This window comes from Manis pentadactyla, chromosome 4 (genome assembly GCF_030020395.1).
Source record: "Manis pentadactyla isolate mManPen7 chromosome 4, mManPen7.hap1, whole genome shotgun sequence".
In the NCBI taxonomy this organism is placed as follows: domain Eukaryota; kingdom Metazoa; phylum Chordata; class Mammalia; order Pholidota; family Manidae; genus Manis; species Manis pentadactyla.
The window spans coordinates 23,257,495-23,277,143 of NC_080022.1; the positions used below are offsets into that span (position 1 = coordinate 23,257,495).

The window sequence follows — 19,649 nt, forward strand, 5'->3', positions numbered from 1 at the left end:
CAAAATAATAATGTTCACTTTCAAAACTGTTGAAGGTTTTGAAACTGGTGAAGACACCCTGGTTTTATACATCTGAGTGGGTAATGTTTTTGACGTAATCATGTTAACTACCTGTGGATATGCAGAAGTACATCTCTGTTCAAGTTCTAAAAATTATCCAGCCTTCAAAAAAAATGGTAAAATTATTTTAAACCACGGATCAACTAATAAAAAAAAAAAAAGAATTCCAACTCTGAATATGAAGTAAAGAACAACTGAAAGAGAATTAGATTTTCATTCTTAAGAGGTTGGAGATAAACACTTCTCAAAGGAAAAGCAAAGAGTTATAGGCTGGGTTGGACTGGGAATGGAGGCTAAGAACCAGAAAAGGCCAGAGTGCAAAGGGTTCCTAGGTAAGTTCAGACCAAAGACACAAAGTAAATGAAAGAATTCAGATAAACCTTCTTGATATAACTATGTTAGAGGATCCTGATTTGAAACAGCCTATGCTCACAAACCTTAATTCAGATAGAGAAATTAGCCATTAATATTTTAAGCTGGACACACTGAAGTCTATATAGTAATAGCATGTCCCTATATTTCCTGATGTGGAATAAAATATTTTCAAGTCTAACACATCTTCAGCATCCGAAGTACTTTCTGGCTTCACTGCCATTTTGAGAATTCATTGTAAATAGGGACTAAACGGTGAAAGTACACTGTTTCTCATAAAGAAGAGAAAAAGCACAGAAAGTCAGTTCTTATGGAGAAGTGGGCATTATCTAATGGGAACTACAGGGAGAAGAAGAATGTACACTTTCAGTTTAACTCTCTCTGGAGAAAGGAAAAAGAGTTTATTAATTAAACTGTATATATCCATCCATTTGATATGGCCACAGAGTATGCACATCCCGTCACTCCTTAATGGGGATTCCTTTTTGTAAACTTCGTACTCTTAAGTATGAAGACTTAACCTCCCAAAGGCTCCTGCACAGAATCCCAGGAGTTGTTAAAAAGGAAAGACCCTTTTTCTACTGGAAATTGGTATTTTATATCTCCAATCTTTCTGGATAACTTTATAATCCAGATGTCCATCAGTCGAGATGCCTTTAATATGAGCTTTTATAACTAAAGGGACAGTACGGTACAACTCATCTCCAAAGACCATAAGCCCATTTTGCCCTATAGGTAACTTCTAAACTTCAAAATGAGATTTTAACCTTCCAAACCTTTAAGTTGATATTTATGTTCCACTCCAAAATTAATGAGTATCAGAAATTCATGGCCCATTAAACTGCTTCCAGCTACAAGAAAGAACTTGTCGGACTCAAAGAGACCAGGAAGCCACCAGACAGCTGATTTTTCACTTAAAGAAAAAAAACTCAACAGAAGGATCAGTAATCCCTGAAGGCAGCCATACCATGCCTTCAAAACCAGGAGGCACACACACAATGTTTTCCAGGGATTTATGAATAAAAGAAAAGCCAAGTAATTTCACTGTAGATTTTATGTGAAATGATTTTTTTCCCCCAATCACAGGTATGTTTGTTATCTGTATTAACTCAACTAAAAGACATGACTAATAAGGCAACCTAGCACTGGACTCCTGAGAGTGGCAGATACCAGAGAGTTTACTATTTTAAGAACAAACCAATAGCACTGCAATTACATTAATCTTCAGCAAGACTAATTCAGCATCAAAGAGGACTATGTTCCAAAAGGTACCACCTCACCCACTCCCCAGGTCCTGGGGCAAGAGAGGAGCCAAAGAAGTACACGTAGAACAGAGTGGTCTCTTGCCAATAACCTTAGCCGGGAATCAGCTTCTTGAGGGGATGACACAGAGGCTTTGTAAACCCACACCACTGTTGGGTTAAGAAGGGCTGGCTATCAATAGCCTAAAATAATGCTACCCTCCTCCCATTCCCCCATTCTTAGTTACTTGAATAATACACTGACTGGAGGGAGAGTAGAGAGAGTGACAGAGACACACACAGTACCTGTTGTTGAGAATTGTAGTCAAAAAGTCCCACAGTTGCTGCTGCTGAGTCCACAGGTACCTGCGTGCCTGAATAATCAAACTGAAGAGGCTCCATGCCCACATGTTCCATGGGGTCCAAGGGGACACTCTGGGACTCCATGTTGGAGAAATCCTCCACAGGCTTGGCACCATTGGTGCTGGTCAGCTGGGCTAAGCCCTCAGAACCATTCTGGTTTGGACCCAGAAGATCCACTTCATTAGCAGAGTTCTGGCAATTACCAGGGGTACGGCTAAACAGAGAAAGTAAAGGGCATTAAACCTTATTTTGAGTGGGGAGGGACACTACAGCAACCTAAGTTTAAGGACAATGTCCTTGACATAGCTTATTATCAATAATACTTAAAACTATTTCTTACAAAACCACCAGATACCCTTTATTGTGTTTACATGTTATATCCTATAAAATGACTCTTCTATTGCTAGCCTTCCCACCACAACCCACCTCTTAAACTTACATTAACTGCTATTCATTTACAATCCCATTAATGAAAGGGCCCAGATTTGAGGAACACTGGATGAACTAGAAAAGTGACTGCCTATGGGTTCATGAAAACAGAGATCCCAAAATGCAGACAGTAAAACATGCCCCCAAAAAGCAACATGTACTCATTAAACATAGAGCCAAAGGAAAAAGTAGTTTCTAAGGGAAAATTCTGCATCTGAGAATGATTCTATTAAAAAAAAATGTTATGTATTATCTGGGTACTACTGTCCAATGTTAAAATTGTACCCTCTTTCTCCTCTAGGAAACCAGAAGCAGGCAATTACGAAATAGTATAACTCTAAGAATTAAAACTTGAGAATAAAATTTATCATCCAAACCAGGATACTCATAAGAGCAGAAAAAGGTACTACTAATAAATATTCTGGGACAGAGATATAAAATGAGTACTGTCCTTGGTAACCCAGAACTCATGGTACATAGTAACATAGCTTATATAGTAACCCTATATAAAAGGACTGCAGCACTATATAGAATCCTACAGCTGATACAAATAAAAGCTATTGTTGTGTACGTACACACACACACCTACCACCACCACCTGCCCCAAAGTCTAACACCACACAACACTGCTGGACTACTTGAGATTCAGGAATGGGGAGGCTACCCAAATTCATTCAAAAGACCTTAGGTAAATGTTTTATTACTTGTGCCTCAAATTTCCTCCAAAGACGGTAATTCTTTATACTCACAAGAAACAAAAATTAGATTAAGGAATACTGAACAACTGAATGTTGTTCTACAAATGGTAAGTCAAAATACATTTTAATTTTGGCTTTGGTAGATATTAGGATAAAGGGTGTGTGTGTGTGTGTTTACCAACATATACATATTAGCTTTAGAGTAACATTAAAATTATTCAAAATTAAACTGTCTACCTGTATGTTACTGACCAAGGATTTTTGGGTTTTAAAATTATATACCATCATTGAAGGTTACCTATATAAATGAAGAGTACTTGTCAAATGTGGAAGACAAATATATAATATCATTTTAATACAGTGTTGTTTAAAATACAGGGTAAAACCTGCAAATCAGTCATGACCAGAGATGAAATGAGAGGCATCCATGGAAGGGATATAATTAAAAAGTCATTTAAACTGCATCTCTGATTCTTCAAAATGAGTAATGATACCTGACCCACCTACCCCAAAGGGAATTTATGAGTCTCAAATGAAAATAATACATCTGTTCTCAACTGTTTTTCCCTCTATTTCACCATGCCAGGAAAATATGCACACTTCCATCAGTGGCCATGTTTTCTCCCCAAATAGTGATTTGGAAGAAACTTGAGAAAAGTCCCATAGCACTCAGGTGATTCTGATATGTGAGAATCACTGAAATGGTCTTTATGGAATGATTCTGCAAATTATAGAGCACTATACAAATGTAACATCTATTGTTTTGGCAAAGCAACAGGCACTGACAGCTCTTAGAAAATTCCACCTTAACAGTTAATTTACAATCATCGTGGTATGGCCTACACTAGACCCAATTCTTAAAAAGGACACATACGAACTAAAAATCAACAAAACTAAATCACAACAAAAACCCATAGTCCCCATTCATAAATCAGAAGTGTAAAACATACAAACCTAAAATCTTTGACGTCTGCGTCAATCCCATTCTGCACTGGTAAACCATTGGTCTTGTCCATCACATCACCCTCCTCCTTCAAATCTCCTAGCTTATCTCCATCAAACGTACCCTTGTTCTTCTTTTCACCTTTGTCGTTTTCATCACTGTCTGCATCCCTTGGGCCCTGTTTAAAAAATAGCTTCAGCTTCACTAATCATCAACTAATAATAGTGGGCAACCACTGTGGACACCAGACTACACTGGACACTAATTAAAACAGGATAGTGTCTGTGCCCTTTCAAGACATTACAATCTAATTAACAGACAACACAGAGGCAGGAACACTGCAGAAAGTCTTGCCAAATGGGGGAGACAGACATACATTTATGTTACGAATTTAGGACAGTCTTACCATGCCCAATGTCCCACCACTCCATTTTTTTCCTTTCTACCCAAAGCCCAGTCACTTCATTCTATCTCTTGGTCCCACTTGTCTATCCTCAAATCTAAGTCTATATAACAGCATGACTCCTAAGCCCCAGGTATGGCAGCCAATAGTACAGATGGCGTTAAGCCTACAATAAGAATTTCCTATTTCACCAATGCCTATATAAACTCCTCCTTTACTTCCAAATATTGAGCTAAGTGTGGTTTGACGTCATTTTCCAGTTCAATTATTCTAAACTCTGTCTTGGTATATATGTCCTACCAACTTGTATCATCACCACCACTACCCTACCGCAGTTCCACCCTATGGCTCACAGCTTACTGCATCAATAACTCACCCATCATCCCTAACTTTAATTTTTAAAAATTTTTTAACATGTTAAATCTAATTGTGAAATTCTTTCACCAAGAATACTCTGTGTTTGTCTGTTGTCTTTCAATGTCTACATGGAATACCAGATTATCTTGAGACTATTTGAAAGCATGTTAAATTGAATCACTGATGCAACAGAATTTATGTCCAAAGTGTATCAGACTACAAAAGTTCAAAGACTGGACCTAAAAGAACTGACGTGGTGCCAAGGACACTGCTGTACTGCCTTCTAAGGAAATTAAGTCTGTCTCCTCTTACCAACATCCTAAATTAACCTGAACATATAAAAGCAAATGTGCCAGGATTTTCAAAAGGAAAAAATTTGGAACTAGTGCTTGGCACAGCACAGACAGCTTTGAAGAATCTCACCAAGGAATAAGTAACCTTTGCTTTTGTAAAACTAGAGAAAGGCAATCTTGCCTGTCCCCACCACTGACTTCTAGTTTAAGGACAACACAAATACATCCGACCAAATCAAAGCTCTTGGTAAAAGGCAAGACCCAATCAGAAAAAGAAGACAGCTGCTGCACAGCATTTCCAGTCACCATAATCAAATTTCTTTGGGGGAATATGAATAATGGAGGCTGGAGCAGCACTCAGTTGTGAATGAGTAGACAAAATCAACACATGCTCTCAAGAGTAGTTCTCAGAGACCTCTGGTCCAGAAAGGGTGACTCATGTGCCTTGACATTCTTAGACCTTTCAACTACTAGTCCAGAGCCCTTTTTACTTTCAAAATCAGTCCCTGTTCAAATGAAACACAGATAAAAGAAAGACTTCATGGCTAATATTAACAAAGAAACACACCTAAGAAGGAACTTAGGAAAAAACACAGCTTAGTTTCATGTGGCATCAGGTGGTACACTACAGTTTTGGCAGCCATTGAGATGTGACTTCCACAGCAGAATCTCCCAAGTATTGTTATTGGTTGAAAAGGAGTGAATGACAGCCAATTAAGTACCACATTGAAATCCCAAAGCAAAAACAGAAACACGAAATACAGGAAGATCTTTCAAAATGTCCAGAGACAACAGTTCCCTACTACTGCAAAGATAAAATGACAGAAACTGTGTATTCATTTTCACATCCCCAGCACCAAATACAATGCCTGGCAGAAGTTCAAAAAAACATGACAAAGAAAACTGAAATGACCAAAAAATTGTGCAGAATTGTAATGCTAAAATAAGAAGGATCTTCCAGTGTCTTATCATCAGAAAAGAGCCCAGGAGATGGTGATATGATCTAGATTTAACAAACAACTCTGCCTTTATCAGACACCATTAATGTCAATAAAAATAAGCATTAAAATAATAATCCCACTAACACACCTAAGTATCTTCTATAAACATACAAAGCAAGTTACTTGCTCAGGAGAAACAATTCAGTTCCAGTTTCTCATAAGGAGTCCAAAAGGTCTGCAGGCAAAAATAGGAAGAAAATGGGATAAAGAAGCAGTAAGAAATTTCACCAACAAGCAAGAAATCTGGTGATGGGGACACTCACTAGCCCAATCAACAATCTGCATTATCTTTCCTCAGTGACCCTTTACAAGGGCTTGCTGAGAAGCTGCTCAGCCTGTGCCTAAGCCAACTGTTCTGGCCTGAAAATATAGCCACTGATAACTTGCATTCTCAGTTATACTGCTATGGGCTTGATTTTCAAAGGTATGCCTGTGATGTGCTATTTTTGACCAAACTGTACAGTCCATAATATAGCCATCGGGTTTTCTATACCGAGTTTTCTACTCTGAATTAACTATTAATGCCTCAGCAGAAGAGTAGATTTCTTCCACTCAAAGGTCGGGGACCCAAGGGAGGATTCCGTTTTGTGATCTGGATGGTTGCATGGGTGTATTCACTTTGCAGAAATTCATAAAGATGAACGTTTGTGACTTGTATACTTTTTTGTTACAGGTCATATTTCCACAAAAAATTTATTTAAGAAAAAGAAGTTCAGTAAGCCAACAACAGCCCTAAATAAGAATTGATGACATGAATTGTGATTTCTGAATGACATCAAGAGCACAAATGGGAACCGATTTCATCAAAAACCTAAAGAGAAATAGGGTTCTGGATCATAAAAATGGTCTCTTAGAAATATGAAGAAACCTAGAGAGAAGAATAGGGGTATAAATGGGTTTTTAATATTTTTTATATTTAAGATAAGGTATTCATTCATAGCTATATAGTCTTTAAGTACTAACCTAGATTGCACAGAACCTACATTCTATCTCAAGTGCTAACACACTGGTCATGGGACTTTGGACAGGTAATGAAACCTGAGTCTTAGTTTTCTCATCTATAAAAGAGGGATAATTTTGCTTAAAACAGAGCAGTTATGAAATGATGTATATGTAAAAGTTTTTTAAAGTATAAAATATTTTATATAAATGTAGTATGATTATTAATAAAAGCTATCCATTGGGATGGTATTTCTTACGTAACATTATGACATCAAGATTAAAAACCTTACATGCCCCATTAGGTAGTTAAACTCTACTGTAAGTATATAGCCAATCTGGCTCTCCCAGGGACACTGTCATTTTCACACTGAAGCAACTCTATGGCTAGTGTTGAACATCACAATCTTTTTAAAATTTACAAGTGTCTGAGGTCTCTCCAAGAGATTTTCTGATTTAACTGGCCTGTAGAAGCTCCCACAAGTATTATAAAAAGCTTCTTCCTTTGGTTAACTTCAGTAAAAACTCTCAGTTGAGAACCACTGTAATTAAGTCCAATATAAGCATCATAAAGGCAGGGTTTATGTTTGCTTTTTTGTTACATATTACCTAGTACATAATAGTACAAAGTCTATTGGCTAAACGACAGAAAAAACAAAGAAGGATTGATAGCATCTTTTTACTGTGGGCTTCCTTTAGACAAATGTTAACCCAAACCTATAGTATTCAAATATAGGCTTCACAGAAGGCTCAAAATGCAAGTGGCCAAACCAATCAAAACTCAAGAGTGAGGTCAGGAAGGGTTCTGAGAGATCCCACATCTACAGAAGCAGATGAATGTGTTCTGCTGCTAGACATGAAAGAACTGCGAGAAGCAGAGAGAAGAACCATATATTGTGGAGATCAGAGTCCACCCATTTACGGCTCAGCTTCCTCAAAAGCCTCACATAACAGGAGGCATATTTTAGAGACTATTAATTCTGAATGAAATCAGAGAAATGAGAATTTAATTTCTCCTCTTACTGCGATGATCTTACCACAAAGCTTCACACAGCAGAAGTCACATTCAATGAGATAAGCCATTTTCCTTCCTTCTTTCTAAAAAATAATGTTTTGCATATGTACTTAGAATACTGAGTCCAGAAACCATAACATTAACTAAAATGGTGTTTTCTACTGTGTAGCTGTGTTTTCCACAAAACGCCAAAACACAAAATGTCAATTTTTTAAAGTTCAGCAGCTTTATTAGTAATAAAAAAATTTAAATATTAAAAAAATGAGAAGTTTAGATTACTAGCCATGTGAATTACTCTTAAATTAACATTATTAAATATGATCCTATTGTTAAGAACTCAACTAGTAAAACAAGCCAGCATAGCAGAGTAGAAAGCAGTATAGCTAAGAACTGAAATTAGAATAAAGTTTGAATCCAGGACTCACCACTTCCCTACTAAGCCTCATTTTTCTCATCTATAGATTCATAGCGACAACAGTATCTACCTCAAAGGGTTGTTTCAAGGATGAAATAAGGCAATTCATGAAAAGTAAAATTTTTTTTAAACTCTTAAAAGGACTTTATCAAATTTTCACATTTTTTCCCAAAGCCTTTTTTAGACATATCCACCCTCACTACCACAAAGCTTTAAAATTGCTAGACATCTTGTGTTTTTCCCCCAGGGGGTGGAAAAAAAACTATTACGGATCAAATCACTAGACCCTTTGTCCCACTGATTTTTCTGAGGTTATCTGTATATCACTACCAACTACCACATTTTATCAAATCTGAGACACGATTTATAAGACATACTATCATTTTATGTGCTGTTATAAGGAAAAACTGACAATTAAACTATGACTATCATCTCAATCTCAAGATGCATTCCCATTTCAAAACAAAGTGGGGAGGTATGCTCTTTAGAAGTAGAACACAGAATACAGCAGTGTGTGTACAGTTCACCCAATTCCTGGTGAGCAGAAGGGTAAGAGTTCCTCTCTGCTGGCCTAACCAGATCCAGGAAAAAAAAATTGTATTTGAAACATATAGGATGATATTTATTGTCATTACAAAGATGGGCATCCCTCCTGCCAAAAAAAAACGTTTCCTAGAAGTTGTGGGGGCTTTAACTTTTTATCTAGTCAGTGTCTAAAAGCTGACTGCAAAGTATAGCACATATATTTCTTGTTTAAGGGAAACTAAAATCTGAAGCTCCACCCTGTAGAAAAAATTTCTGAATTTGATTCATAGCCTCAAAGTAGGTAACTTAATCTTCCAAGCAAATTATCTTACAGCATAACTTTAATGTGCATACAAATCACCTGAGGGTCTTGTCAAAATGCAGATTTTAATATGTCTGGGGTAGGGTCTGAGATTCTGCCTTTCTAATAAGCTCCCAGATGATGATAATGCTATTGGCCCATGGACTTCGTGGAATAAGATTTTGTAAGTTTTACAAAGCATTTTCATATATATTGCACAGCCACATGAATTAGACTTTGTGGATTTTTAATTATCCCCATTTTGCAGATGAGACTCAAACCACTGACTTCAATCTGTACTATACTACACAAAGTTTTTAAACAAAGTCAATTACAGCAGCACTAGCTAATCTAAAACAAAGTGAAGACTAGAAAAACAAATCAGATCCAAATGAACTGATGAGTGTGCATGCATCCTCCAGGTCAGAAAGCAGCCCATCTCTACCAGTAAGACAAGTAGAAAAGCCTTCCCAAGATATTTTTTCTATGTATTTTTCTTCTGCAAGGTTTGGGTGGTCTTCACCCAAATTGAAGTTGACAGTGGTCTTCTCATTTCCCAAGGCATCATAAACCAGGAAAGAAATTCCAATCCATTTCTCTGTTCTAAACATCTTGTTCAAACTCTTTAGAACACTTAGGCCACAAAATACAGTAGCTACATGTGATTGTGTAGCCACTCTGAACTATGCACTTTTTGGGATGGGGGGACATGTGGAATGGGGACAGGATGGGGGACTGTCTTATTTCTGGAGTAAATAAAGGATACAAAAAGAAAATCAAAATTAAAATAAAAGACTTGACTCTCACTTAACTGGTATTCTGAGTTTTTCTATTATTCTGAAACCAGTCCCCTAAAGTTTCTGATTCAGATGTGGAACACTACCAAAAATTTATAGTGGGTGCTAACAATAAAACACTGCTGTCAGATTCTTACTGCAGCCTGAAAGTACTCTTACCACAGAAGCCAAAGCTACTAAACTGAGTCCATTTATACAATCAAAATGAACTTACAAAAGCTCAGGAACCAGGAAACAATCTTCCTGAAAATGGAAAACTACTGTAGAATGAGTAAATTATTTTACCGCCTTTAACTGAAAAATTAATCAGTCTGAATTATCTGTTGTCAGTATCTGAGAATGGCCCCTCAGTACTTGCCAACGTTGAGGTTTCCATTTATTATGCTATCAGAAATGATGTTTTCAGCTCTCAGGGGATTAATGTGGAGTTTCTTCATGGCCTGGAGGTAATGTTGGTATAGCCACCCAAAAAGTGTTCTGACCTATACACCACTAATTACTACTCTTTAGAACACTATAGAACACTACTTACAAGAAGCTGATATTCTATCTTCCTTAGCCTTAAAACTCAGCACTTCAAATGACAGACCAGATTTTTTTTTAAAAAGGCTCACCTTTTCCAAGAAGATGCATGCATACCATGACAACCAAAAAATGATTCATGTTTCCATGACCAGAGCTTTGGTCAAATGTCATCCTAACCAACAGGTAGAGCAAAGCCAGGTTAGGTGTAAGATAAGCAGGAGACAACCAGAAAGTTGATAAAGTAATTCACTGATACACAGACCTCCATCTACCAGAAGACTGGATATGCCAATGTAGCAGCTTGGTGTCACTAATCAATCCTGCTGTATCACCCTTCAGATGCAACTCAAGTCAAAAAATGGAGTAATAGTTCATTCCCCACAACCTTCTTTCTGAGAAAAGGTTGGAACACATATTTGGAGAATTTTCATTTATCTTTATGCAAACCTCCAAAGCTCAGTAAAATACCTGAATGTCAGTTCAATTTTCTGATTTCAATCCTGAGGTCTTAATCTCCTCTGGTGATATTACAGTAACAGAGCTAAAAGTCACTAGCCTCCCAGGACAACTAAAGATGGAAGCCACCTTTATAAAAATGAATACAAGACACTGAATGCAAAAAATACAGTTCTGTCATATGGTTAACTAATGAAAAACGGGCAGTAAAAGTAATAATTCAGTCTCAGCATTTTACCTTTCTCTGAATTCCAATTATTTTTCTGCCTCTACAAACTTCACAGTAACCCAGGCACAGGCCTCCTGGCTAATACCCAAGAATTACAAAGTGGTCACACACATGATAGAGAATTCATGGCAAAAGTCATACAGGTTCCAGTTCTCCAAATTAACAACTTATGTATGCATGATAATAACTTTTCTCCCATAGTAAATAACTAATAACTAAAAGTTATAGGCAGAAATTAGAAGGCAGCACTTCCTCTGAGGAATCATGAGATGAGAAAGGTATGAGGACAGAAAAAGAGGTGAGATGGGGATAAAGTGAAAGAAAAGAAATAACACCATTCTTCCCAGGGAACAATAGGCAAATGATCCTATTTGACTGATTCCATTCCTCACATTCAAAGGGTAGATCTTGTTCTTCCCAAGCAGCCCCTTGGGAAGGTTCAAATCAAAGAAGCCTTTTCCTATCTGATCCACAAGCCACTAAACCTGACCTCTGTCTTGTGCAGGGTCAAAAGACCCAGAAGCAAACAGGTCAGCTTTGGAATGGCTAGTACTCAAAACTCAAGGCAAAAGCCTCAATTTAGTCCCTTGATCTTCCTAAGGGTTATTGTCAAAATAAAAGATCCTCTTCTGGCTAAATTCTTCATACCAAACTTCTAGGTGCAGAGCCATGAGAAATCCAAACCAGTGTCTTAAATTAAAGAAGTTCATTTTGCTTCTTTTATTTTTTCCTGGTTTTTCTGTGGAATTAAAAGCTCCAGTTCACGTGTCAAGTGTCAATGTCAGCTAAAGTATCATCTTTGACATGCCTAAAGTTAACTCTACGTGGGTTCTGGTTACCTAACATGCCACCCGTTCACTTCATGCCAACCAAGTCAACAATCATTCATTTAACGTCCACTAACATATTAAAAAATTGTACCTGACACTTGAGGAAGCTGCACAAAAAATGAACTGTTACTCTTAAGAAATTTCAAGTGGAATGGGGAGGCCAAGCCTCTGATACTTGGCAACAAATGTATGACAATAAAAATGTTGACAACAAATGCTACAAATAAATAAAAGTGGTGGAGGCAAAATTATTAATATGATCTGAGGGAAAGAAGGTCTCTTAAATGATTGCCAACAAGTAGTATATTAGCCCAAAAAGACTTCAGGGAGAAAGGGCTTTGAAAAGGTACAAAACAAGTTAAATTGGTAGAAGGAGGGAAAACAGATACAGGGAGTCTCTCGTGGCCTTCCTAGCTGTGACTTGAAATATAAAACCAGTCACAGAATACATCACAAGAAGACTCAAATAGAATTACATCTCAAGGTTTCTAGATCTACAAAGTTGGGGATCAAGACAGAAGTGGTTCTGAGAAAGGTATCAAAGATGCTTGAGGAAGACTGCTTAAAATTTAAAAGGGAAGAAGCTGTAGACAAAGAAGCTGCTCTGACTACAACTTAGCATTAAGAAAGGTCAATGGTGATGAATCTGAAAAAAACTGCAGATATAGAATTAACAAAACTTCTACTTTCCTAATAGGCTGGGTGTGAGAGGCAAAGCTATTCAAAGAGAGTCAGAGATCATCCCATAATTAAAGCCTAGCTAGCAAAATAGAATGATCAATCCTACATATGGTCCATCTTAAGGATTCTGGGGTATTGGCAAATCACTGCTCTCAGCACTATTCCCTACTGACACCCCAGCTTCAGTTTTCCTATTTAAAAAAAAATTTCCTTCTCTTTTTAGTTTTTTTTTTTCTTTTGGTGTTAAACTAAAAATGGTGTTTTCTGGTAGACTGATGATCTAGATTTCAGTTCTTATACCTTACATTACTATCAATGTGTCTCAAAAAAAACATTTCTCTACTTTTAAAAAGTTTAGTTTACATCTCCTACTGCGTTTGCTGATCTAACTGCAATAAAAGTGTTTTTTAAATACTCTATAATTACTGCTATAAATAGCTAAGGAAACTAAACACACATGTTTTGCTTTGGGGGGGATAAAAGAGAGAGAGATAGGAACAAGTTCCTCAAGCCAACTTACAAATCCTCCTTTTCTTAGACAGGAATCTCCCGGGGATGAGCTCAACACATACTCCACCATGCTAACGCCTAGTCCCCCACTCTCCGACCGTGGGGACAGTACAGAATTGACCTCACTGTTCACATGGAAACTCTGACCAGGTCTTCTCTGCACCATGATTGGCTGGGAAACTGAATGATCTACAAAAAAGATACACAAGCATGATATAGTGCAGCCAGAGGCTCAAACAAATTATGAGTGATGTCTCATGGATAAACCAATGACTGGGAATCAGGAAACCTGCCATGGTCAGTTGAGCCAAAATCTCCTATCATATTTTTCCTTAAGTATTCTACATAAGCTAAGGAAGAGGAACACACTCCTCAAATATCCAGGATAACAGAGCAAAACAGGTCACATAACTCATTTATCTAGCTAAATGAATAAATTAATGTTCACCCTTTTCAATAGCAGAAATTCTTTTAAATAAATTTTATTATTAATATTACTAAAGCAAAATGTGATTTTACTGCCCTTTTTAAAAACAACATAATTTGACCTTTTCACACTCATTGACTCACAGTCTTCTGAGGCGCCATTCTTACACTGTGCTGTAACACAGCACAACAGCTTTTGGGTTTTCTCTCTCTCTTTCCTCCCTATCATTTGTCACTTCTTTCTGCTGTCATTGTATCTGCCTCTACAAATCTCCCCATCTCTCTTCAGGGGTAGTGTGTCAGAAAAGCATCCATGCCCAGTGATTTGATTTGGCCTCAACCACATTTATAGAAAGATCATCCCATACACAGTACACAGGGGCAAAGGGAAGAAAAAGAAACACGAACTTCAAATGGCAGGCAGGGATTTTCTAATTCTAAGTATGCTGACAGCAGTACAGAATAAGAAGTTAAAGCTGAAATTATGGTCATTTCAAATAAGACCATTCTCCTGTGGCTAGCACTTCAGTAAAATATTGAAGACTTAACTTTGTGTTAATTATGTTTTAATAAATTACATCATATAAGCTCCTTCACGGCAATTATACTATAGGACAGGACATTGCTTGACATGCTTATGTCACTGATGTAAAATTCATGACTTGCCAACTGCTGAGGAAAGGAGCTCTAAGACAGGCATAAATCACAGTACAGATGCTAGATCTAGATTACCTGATGTTCCCCAGGCATTGTCTCGCCATTGATCACCCAGGAATATTCCTTTTGGTCCATCTTTGCTGGATTCATCTGTTTCCCAAAACTTTTTACCTGGCAAGAGCTGCTGCAAATTAAAAATAATAGATGCTTTTAAAGAATTCATAAAGGATGAAAGTACAGCAGTCAACACTTTCTTTCAGACAAGGGTACTGAAGATGCTCAGGTGCCCTGAAGATCGTTAATCAGTGTTCTGACTACACAGTTCTGATCAGAACACTACTGCTAATTTGATAAAAGTCACAGAGAGGCCTAAAGCAAGGGAGGACAAGGGGGGAAGTACAGATCAACCAACCCATCACAATAGGGACTCAGCTTAACTATCTAGAATTATTCACGTAACTTATGCCACGATTTTTTCAGGGGGCTTAGGGGACACTAATGCTAGATCTTAAGTAGCTAACTGCTGGCTAAAAAGACTCTTATTGAAAAATAAAGTACCTACAACTACTGAAACACTTCTTCCCTACATGTATACTAACTGACCATATAATATTACTCAAGCTGGGGGTATTAACTCAAACCCCAGTTATGAGATGCTAAAGACAAAATTTAAATTTACCTCCTTCATACACAGAGATTCTGTTCATCAAATGCTTTCATCACCAGAAAGGGTGTCAGACTCTATCAGGGGGACGGGACACTTCCCAACCGCATCATGAACCTATTCCAAAGTTTTGGAAGGACAGGAACAGGTATTTCTCATGGAAGGAAATAAAGTCTCCTAACCTCAGTTAATTTTAACAATATTTATTAATGCCATAGTGACTTCACAAAACATTCCATGCTTCATAGAAATGCACACAATGGCCCTAAACCAATATGAGAACTTTAAACTACTTTGGACAGAAGAAACGCAAGGTACCCTTCAAGCAAAACACTACAGTTCTGCACAAGATTAAAGCAATAGTGACCAGGGTTACAAAGTCAAATTCCACTAGAATCCCATCTTTCCGGTTATCAGTTTAACTCATCAGTGTCCCTCTTATTTCCTTTAATTATGTTTTCATTTCAGCTGCTATTAGACAAGAAACTCAGAAGTTCGAGACAGTACTTAATCACTCACTGCTTTTGAGTACAAAAGAGTACTCCTGGAAAGTTTAATTTCTTAGAGGAAACGAATAAAAAACCAGAAAGCACAAAACATTTGCTCTCCTCTTTGACAATATTTTCCTTTTCAAATCATAACCTATAACCCAATGATAATGGAGGAATAACTCACCTTTGCCCTTATTAAAATGAATTTCAGCTTTCCAAACCTATATTCTATGTTTCTCAACATAATTTTAGTCTAGCTCTATATATCTATCTGGTACACATGGGTTATTACATGAACCAAAAAAGTTGCCCACACTTTTCTCTTCAGGTCTTCATTTGTTATTTTCTAACCCAACAAGATCGTAACAAAAGATAACATTCTGGCCTGATATTCAGCTACAGGGATGCTTAAGGTTTATTTTAAGGTGAGTAGCTTTAAGCAGTCATTTCCTTGTGTGCCTCTTGGGTTCATTCTCTGAGGAAAACAAAGACATACAGCTGGTCTGTTAACTTGAGAGACGGGAGAGAACAGACGGAGGGAGAGCGCAGAGCACAGATAAGCAACGGAGTCAGGAAGCCTTGGACTAGGCAGCTTTGATTTGCCCTGGGACAAACTGCCCAACTGCCCTGGGCCTCAACCTCTTTGTACTGATGAAGGAATTATTTTCAAGTTCTTGTGCTTATCAGAGATATTTCTGATGAGTGTGTAGCACAATGCCCACCATATAGCACATTCTCAATAAATGTATTCAGAGGCATCACACCAAGGCAAACAGCTGTAAATCAGAGAAGGGACACTGAAAATTAATGTGAACTGCTCCAGCACAATTCAAGAATACTTGTTTTTAAACCTTTTTTCCTTATGGTCTCAAAAATGCACTCTCACAAGATTACAAATAAAATTTATTTCACTACTGGTTGTACCCTTTCCAACTAAAATTCTCATTTTTCTTCTGTATTTTGTAGGGACTGCCAACAAGTCCACTTCAACTTCTCTTTTGTATATAGAAGAAAGACTGTCAGTGCAAGGGACACCTCACATGTTGGTTAATTTTATTTTCCATGTAGCAGTAGAAAGAGAGGAAAAGTGATCAAAAATATTCAGTGCTCATCCCTCTCCACACAAATTTGGAAATTTTTGTTCAATACTCAGGGGAAAGCTTCTGTATTAAGTACCAGCCTCCATATGCAAATATAGTGTACCCATAATTTGTCAAATTGCTTACTAAAAGCAGCAGCCCTTGATCTCAAGGCTTCAAAAGTGATTTCTGGGATCCTGTCATCTCTCACTGTAGCCTGCCAGGTTGTCATTAACAGGCAAAGACAGCAAAAGCAGGAAAACAGACAAGCAAGGCTGTTTACAGGCCAAATTCTCTTGAAAGAAAGCAATACAACCAACATGGAAAGAAGCACTCAAAAGTGAAGATCCTACTTCAACGTAGTAATAGATGCATCAAGTCTCGAAGTAGTAGACACAAAAAACTCAAGACCCTAATCAGATACCAAGAAGCAACCGTATCTCCCACTATAAACAATCAGTATAAATATAAATTCAAAACAGATGCTAGGAACAGCCCAGAAAGCACTAGAACTCCATATGCTTTGGCAAAGTAAGCAGCAAGACGACCAATTAATTATTATCAGTGAAAACAGCAAGGACTGAAAAGGCAAATTTGTAAGAGATAAAAAGGGGGTGGGAGAAGATGGCAGCATGCCAATTCTGGGAGGAAAACAAGGTGGAACCTAGGGTTGCAAGAGTGCTCTGCAAATGGGAATAAAAATAAAAAACTGAACCAAGAAGGTACAAGAGCCAAAAAAAAAAGCACTTAGCAGACCTTTTCGGAGTCTCTGCATCTTTCTCTTTTACTGATCCACCATCCACAGTGGCAGCAGTGGCACCACCACCAAGATGTACATTTTCATGAAAACCCTTACAGGGAAGGTCCACATTCTTCAGGCTGAACCCTCAGATATAACAGAAATGTGAAGGTCAAGATCCAGAATAAGAAAAAGGAATTCCTCCTGATCAGCAAAGACTGATCTTTGCTGGCAAGCAGCTGGAAAATGGACATACTTTTCCGACTACAACATTCAAAAGGAGTCCACTCTTCATCTTGCATTGAGACTCTGAGGCGGTAGTAAGAGAAAGAAGTCTTACACCACTCCCAAGAAGAACAAACCTAAGAGGAAGAAGGTTAGGCTGGCTGTTCTAAAATATCCTAAGGTAGAAGAGAATGGCAACAGCAGTTGCCTTTGCCGGGAGTGCAATTCAGATGAATGTGGTGCTGGAGCTTTTATGGCCAGCCACTCTGACAGATGTTTCAGTGGCAAATGTTGTCTTACCTACTGTTTCAACAAGCCAGAAGACAAATAATTTTATATGGGTTAATAAAAGACATGAACAGCAGCAACAAAAAAAGAACTTAACATTTCTCTTTCCTCCAAAACACACCCATCTCTACTCCTCAGCTGTGTGGGAAGAAGCAGCATCTGAAATGGCTCCTAACGACCTCTGCCTCCTCATACTCAGGCCCTTTTGTAATCCTACCCTGGACGGTTGACTAGACCTGATGACGTGCTCCTAGGGAGTAACACAAGACAAAAGGGATGGGGTGTCACTCTCAAGATTAAGTTACAAAAAACTTCAGTCTTGCTTCTGTTCCTTTCTCCTACCCTCCTATTCTCATCTCTCTTGCCCTCTTGCTTGCTCACTTTGATGAAGCTAGTCAGTCTGTTGTGAGATGCCCTGTGGAGAGATTCACATGACAAGGAACCAATTCGTTAGGAATTGAGGTCCTCAGCCCACAATTTGTGAGAACCTTAATCTTGTAATCAACCACGAGTTAATCTGAAGCAGACCCTTCCCCAATTGAACTTTGAGAAGACTGCAGCTCCGGTTCAAATCTTGATTGCAGCATGTGGGAACCCTGAAATAAAGGATCTTATGAAACCATGACTAGGCTCCTGGCCTATAGAAAGAAATTTTGAGGCCTAGTCAACTGTGCTATTTTAAGTCACTAAATTTTGAGGTGATCCGTTACATAGCAATAGGTAACTAATACAGGTGTGACCATGGGGGGAGGGGTTTCTTATATAACACTTCTCTAAGGGTTTGTTTTCAAGAAGTACTTCGTCTTTCATTTCTAGTATCTTTCGAATTTGGAAAAATTACTCCTGTTCCATTTCATGTTGTCCTCTCTGTCTTACAGCTCTTCTTATTAAAAAATGACTGGCTCTTTAAATTCTGTAAAATTACATCAACTTAGACACGTTAAGCTTACTGAGAAGTAGCAACCACATATTCAAAAGTCAACTAAAATAAAAACATTAGCTGTTCAAACCTGATCATCTTAAAAGAAGCTATAATCTACTGAACTGTAAAACAAAATGACAATGAGAAAATGATTGTTGTTTCAAATTCAACAGCAACCCCTCTGGAGGTAACATCATCCACAACACTAGCTAAAACATTGTTTCACCAACCTACTGGCATAAACTCAAGGAGTTGCCAAACCTTTATGTAAGCCACACCTAAATTCAATCACCAAAAATTTAAATGCAACTTGCATATGAAAAGATAGGCACTGCTTACCCCCATCAAGAATTTGGAAATAAGGAGTGTTCTTTGACAAGACATAAAAGAACAGATCACAGCAGAGGTTTACAAAATTCACTTTAAGGAAAGATTAGGCAATAAAAGGATTAAAAGATTTGACAATTCTAAAGGGAGATAACAGGAATTAAGAACTGGTCCAAAAAAAGCAAAGGAGACCCAAGGAGTCAGATGTATGCAGTATTATCTAGTTGGCATGTTCAGGGAGAGAGCACATGATGCACAAACAAGTCTATCCTTATAAAAGCAATTAATGCACCAGACTAGATAGCAGTTTATTTACGGTAGCCACAAAACCATACAAGTAACTTCCCTGGCTCAGACTCTGCTTACCAAGCAAACTTCTTATGAGAACTTGGCTTCCCCTCAGTCAAGCATGCTGATCACTGAACACAATTATCCTGTCTACCTGAGA

At 37.8% G+C, this 19,649-nt stretch overlaps 1 protein-coding gene and 1 pseudogene across 15 annotated transcripts in view; one reads left to right on the top strand and one right to left on the bottom strand.

The window, feature by feature from the left end:
* The window catches only part of PUM1 (pumilio RNA binding family member 1), a 142,851-nt gene that overhangs the window by 64,250 nt on the left and 58,952 nt on the right, over positions 1-19,649 (bottom strand). For 10 of the 15 annotated variants that reach the window (XM_036885137.2, XM_036885147.2, XM_036885146.2 and 7 more), the window contains exons 4-7: positions 14,542-14,650; positions 13,394-13,572; positions 4,118-4,284; positions 1,980-2,250 (exon numbers count right to left, since the gene is read on the bottom strand). The exons of 1 other annotated variant lie outside the window; for it this stretch is intronic. In XM_036885137.2, the coding sequence (XP_036741032.2) occupies positions 1,980-2,250; positions 4,118-4,284; positions 13,394-13,572; positions 14,542-14,650 (726 nt within the window). The remainder of the gene's footprint in view (positions 1-1,979; positions 2,251-4,117; positions 4,285-13,393; positions 13,573-14,541; positions 14,651-19,649) is intronic. 4 more of the 15 variants (XM_036885150.2, XM_036885149.2, XM_036885148.2 and 1 more) reach the window with 2 other exon arrangements.
* LOC130683328 (ubiquitin-40S ribosomal protein S27a-like) lies at positions 15,889-18,024 on the top strand (annotated as a pseudogene).